This window comes from Melospiza georgiana, chromosome 12 (genome assembly GCF_028018845.1).
Source record: "Melospiza georgiana isolate bMelGeo1 chromosome 12, bMelGeo1.pri, whole genome shotgun sequence".
Classification (NCBI taxonomy): Eukaryota; Metazoa; Chordata; class Aves; order Passeriformes; family Passerellidae; genus Melospiza; species Melospiza georgiana.
In genome coordinates this window covers 3,649,052-3,662,569 of record NC_080441.1, presented here as the reverse complement: position 1 = coordinate 3,662,569, position 13,518 = coordinate 3,649,052, and the positions used below count along the sequence as shown (strand labels likewise).

Sequence of the window (13,518 nt, the reverse complement as noted above, 5' to 3'; positions counted from 1 at the left end):
AAACACAGGGTTTGTTTTTTTCCCCCAGATTTGTAGTTGAAAGTTAATTATTATAAATATATTCCAGTTCCTATTATTTGATTTTCACAACTGCAATCAGGTTACAGCTTTAAACATTGCACTATTCTATTTAGGAAGCAGAATATTAAATCATTTTCTGCAGGAACCTCAACTTCAAACCCACAGCTTGGAGCCAGAGAACTCTAATTAGTTTAAAGTCTAGCGACTCACAGCACAGAATTACTTTTAGCTGTGTGAGTTCACTTTTAATAGAATCACAAAGAAGATAATCCATTTCATGGTTTACAAAAAGCTGCTGACGACTGATTTTTCCCCACATGAGAGACCTTGCAGAGCTACCTCCCTATCTCTGTGCAATCAAATCAGGTGCAGAACACACATCCATCCCCTGCACAACATGAAAACACTCATTCCTAGCACAATTTAGCAAATTGGAGTTAATCTGGTGCAATTAAGGAGATTCATTAGCGATACTGAGTATTTATGAATTATATCAGGCAACCAGGTAATCTTTAAAGAAAATAAGAACACAATTTTCCAATCATTTTTTCCCAGTAAAGGTTATGCAAAGAAAGGGTTATTTCAGTCAACATGTGCATTTCCTCTTGGTGCCTCTCTTACTTCTCACCTTGGAGCGAAGCCAATTGAACTTTTGCCTTTTGGTGGGTAGGAAGAGCAGCATTTCTGCTCCTCCTGCTGCCCTCCACGGCTCTGACTCAGATTTGGAGCCTGGGCTGGACTGGGAGATAAAGGAGCAGCAGAAGGAGACCAGGATGCTCTGGAGGAGCAGCTCTGAGAAGGGAATATCTCCCACCCCTGGCAATAACACACTGCCTGTGATAGACACCAGGCAACGCCAGCTTTGCCTTTGTGCTTATCTCAGGTGGGATACCAGGACAAATCTCAAATTCCAATGATCAAAAGAAGATCAAAAGAGGTGCTTTTGGGCTGGAATTTTGAAAAACGGGAATGCGCCTAAACCACGTTAGGTTTTGTGACTTTCAAATCTTGGAGCCTCTGTAAAAATTGCAGCCCACAGGGTATGGCTGAACACACTCAAACCTGACTGCATTTTCCCTGTGTTTTAGTTAGTGTGAGAGATTTCCTTTGAAGTGGAGAACTTTGGGGCACTCACGTATTAGCATAGAATAAATGAGAAGGAATCAAAGCAAGGAGCAGAAAACAGAATAACAAGATGGAAAGAACAGGCAAAGAAACCCAGCTGCTCTGAATAAAGGGGAGAAAGCAGAATTTCTGCCTTTTATTGCAGATGGAGCTGGTTTCTTTCCCAACCTATACATGTGGAAAAACATATAGATAAGAGAAAAGACAGCATGAGATAAACTCTTATTTCACTGAATTTCTGGAGTACATCAGGTGATCTCTAACAGATCTCTAAACCAAATCCTACCTTTCTTTTCTGCTTTACTGCATGGCTGTTTTCCTGTTGTAAAAGTAATTTCTTAGCCACAAACTGCCTATTGTTGTCTCCCAAACACCACTTGTCTGGTCTCAAATCCCAGTCAAGGAACAAGAAATCAGCTCTGTGTTCCTCACCTGGCTGCCTTTGACTGAGCTGAATTTGAGCTCCAGGGCGCAGTGGCAATTCTGCCTCGGATCTCACTGAGCCGTGGCCTCGCTGTGCTCAGCAGCTCTCGGAGGAGCAATTGTGCTCACTCCTGGGCAGTGACGGGAGCCAGGGTGTGGGGAAGTGTCAGGCTGAATGGCAGAGCTCCTGCCCAAGGAAGGGTTGCAGTAAAATGTTAGTGCAGGTCCGGTGACCTGAAAGAAATGGAAAATGTGTGTGGTGTGTTAGAGCAGCCAAGCAGCTGCTGCAGAACTGCTGCACAGGTGAGCCTCAGGCAAGATACCTGTGGGAAGCAGGTGTGCACTCACACACAGCCCTGCCTCCTGCCTGACTCCATCCTAAAAGGGAAAACACACAGGATTCCTGAAGATGCTTAACCAGTTCCTCAGACAGATACCTAGAGTCTGGTTTTAATATCACTAATGCTTCAGGCACTAATACGGTTAAACAGCAGATTGTTGTGAGGCACTGTAATCATAAGGAATATAAAAAAACCCCAAAACAAACCCACAAACCCCCTACTCTCATGGTATTTAAGCAACAGATCCAATTCACCTCCAAAATGTGCAGCGCTACAAAAATTGCCATATTGCAAATGCTCGGGCGCCCCCAATGAAGGCAGGAATGATGAGGAGAACTCCATTTTCTCAGAAGGCCAATTTATTACTTTATGATACTGTATTATAGTAAAGAATACTATACTATACTAACGAATAAGAAAGGATACTTACTGAATGTTAAAGGGATAATAATGAAAACTCGTGACTCTTTCCAGAGTCCTGACACAGCTTGGCCCTAATTGGCCAATGAGTCAAAACAACTCACACCAGAGTCCAATGGAACAATCACCTGTGGGTAAACAATCTCCAAACACATTCCACATGAGCACAACACAGGAGAAGCAAATGAGATAAGAGTTGTTTTCCTTTTCTCTCCCCCTGCCTTTTAGCTCCCAGGAGAAAAACCCTGGAGGAAGGAATTTTTTCAGAGAATGTGAATGCCACACTGCCACTATTTAATTCTCCATTTCTTGCCACCAGTATATTCTCCTAGACTTGCCAACCACGCCTGCAATTAATGCAACTTTCTCACTGGCTTCACACGAGAACTGAAGTTCGCAGCAAAACCTCACACACAAAATTTCAATATTTTATAATTTACTCCAGTTTTGAGCTGGCTGCCGGTGGCTGGGCACTGCTCCCTAAGGCTGTCTCTGTTTGTCACAGGCACCACCACAATTGAGAAGTACGACCTGAGGACCAACAGCTGGATCCAGATTGGGACCATGAACGGGCGGCGGCTGCAGTTTGGGGTGGCCGTGATTGACAACAAGCTCTACATCGTGGGGGGCAGGGACGGGCTCAAGACCTCCAACATCGTCGAGTGCTTCAACCCCGTCACCAAGGCCTGGACCGTGATGCCCCCCATGTCCACACACAGGCACGGCCTGGGTAAGAGGGGCTCTGCCTCTGCAAACTCCCAGCACACACACAGGGCCTTGATCCACTCCAGCACTGCTGAGAAAACTTCTAACAGCGCGCAGAGACTCCCAGAAATATTCGTAGAGGACGTTTTTCAAAGAGAGATTTGCCAATTGCCATAATTTTATGATTTTATTAGTATACACCTAACTAGCACTGGTGTTCCAGGGTTAATTTTGCTGGTAGGTAATTCCAAAATATAAACTATATATATTATTTTTGCTGTATAAACTATAGTGAAAATAATTAACTTTTCACATGATTTAATGGTCAAATGATATGTTTACAATACAATAACAACTTGATTTTATTTATTATTTTTTTTATAAATTATGAATTAAACCCAGAGGTATCAACCACCTCTCTAACTCAGATCAGGGCATCACCCACACTGAAGAAAAGAGTGTATGGAAATAAGTACAACTTCACCAGTTCTAATGTTGTAATTACAAGAAGTTTTACAGAGCTTGGCAGTGGCTTAGTATCTATGTTTTTTTTTTTACTGCAAAATAATCCTTAATATTATTCACACTGAGGGAATAATATGAATATGAAATCTAGAATTTATTTCCAGAACTATAGAAAATAAGGCTACGTTTAGAGATGAGTAGACTGTAACAGAGGGAATATGATGATTTCTGAATTTATATATCCTAGGCCTTGTGAAAAAGCTGGCTTCTCTTAAGTTACAGAAACAGGTATAGCTTGAAATCATCAGTAAGTTCAAATGCCATGAAATATTTCTATTTTTATGGATAATAGAGGAAGATTGATCCAGAATTATTTGGCAAAACAATATGGCCTATGTCACCTTCTCCACTGCTTGACAGAGAAAGGATCGTGGAGGGTTCTTACCAGCTAGAGCACCAAATTTATGAAACCAAACACTAGTAGGTGGCAAAGGGGAAGAAGACCAAACAGATGAAATAATTTGCATTGAAATATTTATAATTCCTGACTGCAGGGGCATAATTCTCCCCAACAAGTAGGTCACAGCCATAAATTGGAGAGCCCAAAGTTTGGCTTCAATCTGTGCCTGGTTTGCAAAGCTGCCTCACTCTTACAGTCCCCATTACCTTCAGGGAGATTCTGTGCAGTTGGTGCTTTTGAAGAAATCAGGCCATGTATATTTAGGCCTGAAAGACAGATTTAGAAAACTTTTAAGCAGCTGGATTGAAACATTTTGCCTCACATAACAAAGGGAGCAAAGAGCAGCAGCAGCAGCTCCCAAAGGGAAGGCACCAAAGCCCTGCTCTGGAGAAGCACAATGGGCCAGGCTTTGTCCACCCAGAGCTTTGCAGTGACAGCCAAGCTGGCTCTCTTGTGCCTCAAGGGCAGCAGAAAGGAGCCAGCTCTCACCCAAGAGGCATTAAAATGTTGTGGTGCTCTGGCTGGTAAGGACAGCCAGCTACCCACCCACCCAGGCTTCGTGCTGGCAGCACTACAGAGCTTCAGCTGGCTCAGAATTAGGAGACATTGCTGGTTTGGGCATATTTTTCATTGCCTGACTCGAGTTTTGCCTTTTTGTAGCAGAACAACATCGTTCCCCAGTTAGGGGCTCAAATTTGTTTTTGCAAGGTCACCAGAAGTGAAAGAGATAAAAGTCCAAGAAGAGAACATCAGAACTAAAGCAGCTTTCCTCTAATCTTTTGGCAAAAGATAATGGTTATTTAGAAGAGCACTGTATGTGAAGTGCTTGTTTATCTCTATTTATTCTTCCAAATGAAAAGGCAGCTTTCAGATCATTTAATACCAGCCCAAATTGCTTATCTGCATATGGGGAATTAGCGAAATGAATTCGCCGCTGGTCACCGAAACCAGGCGATAATTTGTCCCTAATTCTATTCCGTGTCCCCAATTCTATCTCTGAAGGAGTAGCAATGCTGGAAGGACCAATGTACGCAGTTGGAGGCCACGATGGCTGGAGCTACCTGAACACGGTGGAGCGCTGGGACCCGCAGGCGCGGCAGTGGAATTACGTGGCCAGCATGTCCACCCCGAGGAGCACCGTGGGGGTGGCAGCCCTCAACAGCAAGTATGCAACAGGAAAACCTCTCTCTGGGCTTTCACTTGCTCCCTTCCCTGCCAGTGCAGCTTCTCGAATTTTATTTTCAGGCCTATGGTTATTAATGACCTCGAGGAAACAAAGAGAAAAATGCAATGCGTAGAAATAACAAAGGAAAGCCTTTCCTCTGCTGTGTGGTAAATTGATCGCAGGCCTGCAGTCAGGTTTCAAAAACATTTCAGCCTTTTTAAATTATAGCAATGTGAAAATGTCATTACATGCACACCATAATTTTACCTAGAGTGTAACATACGGGGATATAAAATCAGCTACTTTAAAAAATGTTCTGAGTTTATGTTTACACTTTTAAATCATTGTGTCTAAATAGACTTAATGTGTACAGAAACAAAGGCTTTCCTTTGTCATAGAAATTCACAGCCAATTTTTAAAAAGGTGTATGAGGTGTTTAATGGAAAGAAGATGAGTTTATTAATTATGTATGGAATAAACAGTCTCTTCTAAATCTTATCCAATCCAGACTTGCTCCACCCTCCATCTCTTGGTTAAACACACAAAATCAAGTGTTAATGCACTGAAACATTCTGCTAAGATGCTAAAGCCACTCAAGCCCTTTTACATGGGAACAGACAACTGTGGATCTTACAAAAATTTTGTTAAAAGCCTCTGGTTATGGAGAATACAATTTGAGCCAACATTTCTTATTTAACCCTGTGGGAAGCTCTCAGCAGTCTGTAGGGGCTGGGAACACTCAGTTACAGGCAGACAACTGCTTTTACTTTTACCTGGAGCCTTTGCCACTGGCTTCCCTGATCTCTTTGTAAATTCCCAAAAAAGAGAAGGAGAAAAAGCAGAAACAAAGATGTCAGCAAAGGGATGTTTGTAAATGCAAGTTGGGGGTTTGCATTCATATTGCAAGCAGGATTCAAATTGTAGAGGCAGAAGTGCCTCTCCAGGTCCCTGCTATAGCTCAGAGGAAATGTTCTCAGCAGAAACCCAACCAGAAACTCCTCCTGGTGCCTTCCACAGCAGCAACATGCAGGAAACCACTTTGTCAGAGAGGAAATCAGCCCGATCCTGACTCTGTTCTCAATCATTGCTGATACAAACTGTCTCCAGCAGGGCTTAAATCACGTCTGTGAGGCTGGTGATGTAATTTCTGGCATAGCAGGAGATCAAATGTTCATCACTCAGTGCTACTGCTGCGCTCCAACCAAGAGAATGCTTCTCCTTTTCCTGTTTCCCTAAACCACACCATATTTTTTCCTGTTTAACCCCACCAGCAAAGCCTTTACATATCTGTGGAGCAGCAATTTTGGACCAATAAATGCTCCATTGAAAACATCAGTCAATGATGCTATATTTGGTCTTTTCCTCAGAGAATGGGAAACACCACCGTGTTTGGAGACATGTTGTGGAAAACAAAGGATCCCAACCAATCACTTTGTGTATACAGAGATTTCCTTGGCCTGTGAAAGCTGTGTAAACAAGCAGGCTGTATCAATGGCATGATGTGAAAAGAAAATAAATCAAAGCCTTAAGTTTTGTATGGATCAGACAACAAATTGCACAACCAAACTCAATTTTATCAAGTGAAAAAACACTAGGAGAGAGAAAGCTGGGGATTTTTTATTATTCTAATGGTGAATAGAAGAATATTCTAGTTAAAATGTGCACCAGAGAAATCAGAAAGATTTTTAAGTCTCTGTAATAAAAGAGGCACTTCTAAAGGAAAATTCAGCTGATCTGGTTTACTCTGGGCAAGTTGCCCATTTCCCTAGTTCTCTAATAAGCTGCACTACATAAATGAAATTTCATGGCAGAAAACAATAACAAAGGTATGAAAGGGAGCAGAAAAACCAGCACTCTCAACACCTGAACACATCTTCTATTACATTCCATCCTAGTCCAGCAGCACCCAAGTCAGCTTGAGACCAGAAACAAGTTCAGGCTTTGCAAAATTCATTGACAAAAAGCCACAACCCTCTGACATTTTTTAATATGGATTACCACAATTTATTCCTACAAGTTCCCCCAATGTTTTTTAAAGGGGATTACCACAATTTATTCTTACATGTTGCCCCAACATCAGCTGTTTAAATCTCTGTTTGCTAAGAGCCTTTGGGCTGAACAGACAAGATGACACAAGGTGGTCCCTTCTGTCCAGCAGATTTTCTTAAATACAGACTCAGAGGAAAATATATTTACTATATATTTTATATATGTTTTAGATATCTGTTCAAGTTATTAAAGTTAACTGCGCAGGAAAAAGTTTTAATGTGATAATATGTCATACTCTGTAACCCTGTCCCCGGGAATGCCACCATATGTTTCAAACATATGCAGCATCTTTCAATTCAGCTCTTTCTATTGGCTCACATTTGGAGAACCTGACATGAATTTTTAAGCTTCATTTTCATGTGTGGCTGCTTGAACATTTCCATTGTAAGTGAAGAATGTAACTTCATCTAAAATGTCTTTATGCTAGATGGCAAACATCTAACACGTTTGCCTTTGAGCAAAGGAAGTTTCAGAGCGCACCAAATAATGACAATTTTAAAGTGCTCTGAATGAAGTCAGCCAGAAAAAATTCTCATTAGTGGGAGAGTAGAGACTGAAATTGTTTTCCTGCTTGCGGGTTGCTGTCGCAGGCTGTACGCGGTCGGTGGGCGAGACGGGAGCTCCTGCCTGAAATCCATGGAGTGCTTCGACCCCCACACAAACAAGTGGAGCCTGTGTGCCTCCATGTCCAAGAGGAGGGGAGGCGTTGGTGTGGCCACCTACAACGGGTTCCTGTACGCCGTGGGAGGCCACGACGCTCCTGCTTCCAACCACTGCTCCCGCCTGTCCGACTGCGTGGAGAGGTAGGAAACCATTTTGCTCTTCTTCCTTTTCTCTCATTCGAGAAGGGATTCTAGAATAGATTCTCTTCATAGTTGGAGTGTTGTGTTTGTAAAACATATTCCACCTTTTTGAAATAATATTTTGAGCAGGAAAAACTGACTTCCAATACTTTTGTGATAACAAGAGAATTAGACCTCAGCAGCAAATTCCTCCCTTCTGCCTGACCTACCCAAGAGCCAGGTAAAAGGAACTGAAGTACTGAGACAAGTTAAACGTGTGACCTTCCTATTTTTCAAATGCCAGGACTCAGGTTTAGGTGCTTGTGCCATATGCTGTAGGAATGAAACACTTTTCAGTTGTTCCAGTAATTTGACTGATACTGATAAAAGATATAAAAATATAAGAAATATCACACAGTCTTGTCATTTGGGGAAAAGGAAGGAAAACTGAGCAGGTGTTAAACCCTGCTGTGAGCAACAATGGCCAAATTCTGTTCTCACTTAAATGGGGTAAAGCAGGCATTACCTGCAATTCACTGCAATTTATATTGGAATAAATCAGAAATAAAATCAATATTAATGTAAGATGCTGCCACACATTTCACGTCAGAAACTGAGAGCTACTACACAAGATATTTAACTTCTTTTATAGTAAACTTCTATGAAAACATTAATTCTGACAATAAACAGAAAACCAAAGGCTTTAGGGAGGAAGAAAGTAAGAATATATTGAAATTAGTTTTGCTGAGTCAACTGGTGGCCATGCTATCATCCCCTCAATTCCCATTTGTGTTTAAAATCTATTGATGGCTTAATGTAATTGAAACAAAGAGTCTGTAATCAAAAAGTGAAAACAGGAGCATTTTCTGTGTGCTTGAAGGCCCCTCTAGTGGCTAAATCAAAAACTGAATTGTGGCATTTACAATATCTGAAAAAATCCCTTTGCCCAGGATTTTTCTCCTGAGAAGCTAAAAGGCCTCAGAGAAAAAGGAAAACAATAATTATCTGATTTGCTTCTCCTGTGTGGAATGTGTTTGGAGATTGTTTACCCACAGGTGATTGTTTCATTGGAGTCTGCTGTGAGTTGTTTTGACTCTTTGGCCAATCGGGGCCAGGCTGTGTCGGGACTCTGGAGGGAGTCATGAGTTTTCATTATTATCTCTTTAGCATTCAGTAATATAATCTTAATAATTATAAGATATATTATCTACTAATTAATAAGATAATATTACTGAATACAGCGTTCAGTATTATTATCTTATTAGCATTCAATAATTCTTTTTAGCATTATTATCTTTTTTAGCATTCATGTCTTTTCTGTATTCTTTACTATAGTTAGTATAATACTATGTTATTTACTATCCTTTCTGTATTATTTAGTATAGTTTGTATAATACTATATTATTTAGTATCCTTTCTGTATTATTTAGTTTCCTTTCTGTATTCTTTAGTATAGTTGGTATAATACTCTATTATTTAGTATCTTTTCTGTATTCTTTAGTATAGTTGGTATAATACTATATAATATAATATAATATAGTACTATATTTTATTAAAGAATACTACACTATAGATAGTATAGTTATGCTATCTTTAGTATAATATTCTTTAATATAATATTCTTTAATATAATATAGTATTATAAAGTAATAAATTGGCCTTCTGAGAACATGGAATCAGATGCATCATTCCTGGCTTTGTTGGGACATTCCCAGCAAACACAATACCGAGTGACATCTCAGTTGTATCCGTTCGGAGAAGCAACACAGGAGAAAACAAGCAAAAATCAGCAATTTAAACCTGAAACGTGCCTCCACCACGCATATTTCTGAATTTGACCCCCACGTTCCCTAGGTATGACCCCAAAACGGATGCCTGGACCACGGTGGCCCCGCTGAGCGTGCCGCGGGACGCGGTGGGGATCTGTCCCCTGGGGGACCGGCTCTACGCCGTGGGCGGCTACGACGGCCACTCCTACCTGGACACCGTCGAGTCCTACGATGCTCAGAACAACGAGTGGACAGAGGTAATGGGGGCCCAGGGGTGCCTCAGAAAGGGCAGGGGGTCTTCCTGCAGATAGGGATAATTCTGTACAAATAACCGGGAAACTGTCGCCGCTTTGGGGAAAAACGACATGACGGGATGTAGGAAATATTGTATGATACTAGAGGTGGGCTTCCATAAAATATCAGCCCCCTTCCCTGCAAAATAACCACATAAAACTTTTCACAATGAGGGGAAATGCATGGACAAGCAAACCAGCTTGCACAAATCACTTGGGGTTTTAAGTGCTTGAATTCAGTGTTGGCAGAGCTGGTGTGTTTGTCAGCCATGCCCTCTTCTGGAGGCCCCTCCAGACTTTTATATTTATGGCCCTCCCCACTGAGAGCAAGAGGAAATCCCTGCTCTGCCAGGATCCGTTTGCAGCCATCTAAAATGTCTTCATGTTAAATGAAGACCAGAAACAGGTCCCTGGTTTTGGAACACTGGATGTGGAGGCCTTTGAACATGCCAGGGGGACAACCCCAGGCTAAACACTTGTAACTGAATTCGGCCAAAAAGCCCAAACTGTGTTTTCATACCTTAGTTAAACCTAATTTTTTTTTAGCATTACATCAGTTTGAATAAACAAATTGCTTTTCCATTAATCTGAAAGTAATTTCTTCTTGTCCTATCCATAGGATGCTACTAAAAATGTTTCCTCCTTTTTCTTTTCCTTTTTCCTTTTCCTTTCCAGGAAGTTCCTGTCAACATTGGCAGGGCTGGAGCATGTGTAGTTGTTGTGAAGTTGCCCTGAGGATTGTAAATTACCATGAAACTGAACTGAGTGGAGTCTCAGAAGTGAAGAAACATTTCCAGGACAGTACAGACTGCTCACACCTCAGCATCCCTCCCTTACAGACAATATTTATCCCTGAGCCATCACACCATTGCAGCACAGAAGTGTCTTCCTGCATCACAAGAATCAGAAAACTTTGCAGAAGTGAATGACTTTGTTATGCCTAATATGTAAAATCCAGTAAAATGGTTTAAATGTTTGAATGGTTCAGGTTTGTTACAAAATTGAATCTGTTATTTATAAATTGCAGCAGTGAGAGATGTGTATAAGAATTCAAAAACTTTTTTTCCTTTCTATGTTGTCAGGAATGCTAAAGTTTATAAAAAAGCTTTTATATTTTAAGTACATGAAAATGACTATGAAACACCTCCAACAGGGAACTGCACAAAAAGAAATATTTACTCCTAAGTATTACTGTCAACAGAATATTCTCTGCAGAAGCAACTTAATTTCTATATTCAGAAATTAAACTCCTAAATTAACTTTACAATCAAATCAGAGAAGCAGACAATTTGTTTGTTCTTTACCATCCAGCACTGCTAGAACTGTGACAGAATTTCCTTTTTTGCAGTGTATTAAACTGAATAGTAGGGCTAAGATACCTTTATCCTATTATGTGCCAGCAGAAAGAAATCTCTCTTGTCAAAGCATAATGCAAATATAATTTGCAATAATTTTCAGTGCATAGATTTGTGATATTTTAATGCTGCTCTGTGTCAGGTTACTCATGGATTTCTCTTTGCCCACTAACCATCTGTCAGTATGTGTTAAACTAACCTGACTATTCTTGGGATAATAACCATGCATTAAATTTTAAAACAATCACGTGATTACATTCCTTGAATATAAGTTACAAAATGAAATTTTTATATCATATTGATATGACAATCTTTGACCTCAGCTGAAGATTACCAGCTCTCTCTCCTGTACAGTAGAAATATGGTAAGGAATAAACCACACCCACTGTGTAACTTTAGATACCATTTCTGTAAACCTGTTTATGTTCTATCTGGAATTAGTGGAATGATGAAAATCAAGAGCAAACAGGAAAAGGATCACCTGAGAACAGCACATAATATTCCACTTGCATGATATTTTCTTTTTTGTGTGCCAATTTCTACTGTTTTGCTTTAATTTCATTTTTTATGATTTCAAAATGCTGAAAGTGTATTCTAGAAAAAAGAATGTATGTAAAATATTCTATGCTGTAAAGCACAATAATTGGTCAGTATCCACCTCAGTGTTTGTTATGTTGATGTTTTGTCAGTATCAGAAAATTCAGGACAGAGACAAAGATCTCTGAATGTGTAGGCCAACTTTCCTGATAGAATACTGTGGTTTCAGATTTTAGCAATATGCTATTTTAAAACAAATTTATAGTATTAAACTTATTGAATGCCTCTAAGGAAAAAAAATCTCATAAGCATATTTATAAAAAAAAAAGAACATTTTTAACTTTAAAAATCAATTATGTTTATATATAGCATGCTACATTCAAATAAACTTTACTTTCTCTGCTAAGAAATTTTGGACTATATTTTATATTTGGGCTATGCTTTCAAAACTAGAAGACACAGAAGCATCAATCTCATTTTTGTACTCCAAAAGAACAAAAGATGCACAAAAATCCCCTTGTAAAGAAAACCAGCTCATGGGTTCCAGAAGTCACATCAGAAGAATATCATTGAATATTTAATTTCCCAGCAGATCAAGGATCTGAAGCAAACACAAGGGGCCAAGCACAGACAGAATCTGCCCGTGGCACTGGGGAGTGGGAGCTGGGAGTTGTTCCTCTCTCCCTGTCCATGGGAAGCTCTCTGTCCACATACCCAGAACACCTTCTTGCAGCAAACACCAACTTTTAAACATTAATAATAAAAGTTCTAACATTTCTCCCTTATTCTTTGTCATCCTGCTTTGGCCCTGCAACAGCCACGTGCAATCTTTTATATGAATAAGGATTTGTGTGGATGCAGGGAGAGGGTCCCTGCTGCTTTTCACTCAAGCTATAAATCATGCTTTTCTCCTAAAACAGCACACCCTGCTTCCAGGAACCAGCACAGCCTCATGTGTTTGGAAAACACTGGTATTGAATGCTCATTTTTAAAATAAAAATAAAAATTAAAAAATATATTAATTTTATTAATTATTTTTATTTTTAAATAAAAAAATAAGATAAAAATGCTCATTTTTCCAATAAAAATGATACAATGTGCAACTTGATGCCAACATGGGCAAGAGGCACATCAGGACAGACTGACAGATTGACAATGCCAATGGGCCTGACCCACTAAGGCTTTGCAGGGAATTTGAAGTTTTCTTGGGAAAAATAAGGCAGAAGCCTCAAGTGAGAGTAAGCAGCCATGGCTCCTGAGCTAATTGAGAGGTTTATAAATAAAAGCCCATCTCCAGAAACCTGTTCAAGTCTCTAGCACCTTAATCCAAACACACAGAATCTTTGAGGTGACACAGAACTCTCCTGCCTTTGTCCCCTTCTCAGCTTGCAAATTTTATTAAATGCTCTATCAGTAAAGAAGACAGGAAACACTTAGGGAAAACACTTAGATATAAACTATCTCCTTAAATATCTCTCAAAATACACACTGCCATTTCTGTAATTTAATAAAGGCTCACAAGGAGTATTAGAACACTTGTATTTCTTTACAGCTCTCTATAGAAATCCTGTCATGAGGTTTGCTTAGGTAAAAAATAACACAAGGCAG

General features: G+C 40.0%; 1 protein-coding gene across 1 annotated transcript in view; it reads left to right on the top strand.

Moving 5' to 3' along the window:
* The window catches only part of KLHL4 (kelch like family member 4), a 39,316-nt gene extending 26,427 nt beyond the window's left edge, over positions 1 to 12,889 (top strand). Inside the window, exons 7-11 of the mRNA XM_058032559.1 lie at positions 2,836 to 3,060; positions 4,963 to 5,125; positions 7,765 to 7,977; positions 9,811 to 9,982; positions 10,694 to 12,889. Coding sequence (XP_057888542.1) covers positions 2,836 to 3,060; positions 4,963 to 5,125; positions 7,765 to 7,977; positions 9,811 to 9,982; positions 10,694 to 10,753 — 833 coding nt within the window. The 3' untranslated portion in view covers positions 10,754 to 12,889. The remainder of the gene's footprint in view (positions 1 to 2,835; positions 3,061 to 4,962; positions 5,126 to 7,764; positions 7,978 to 9,810; positions 9,983 to 10,693) is intronic.
* The last annotated feature ends 629 nt before the right edge of the window (positions 12,890 to 13,518 follow it).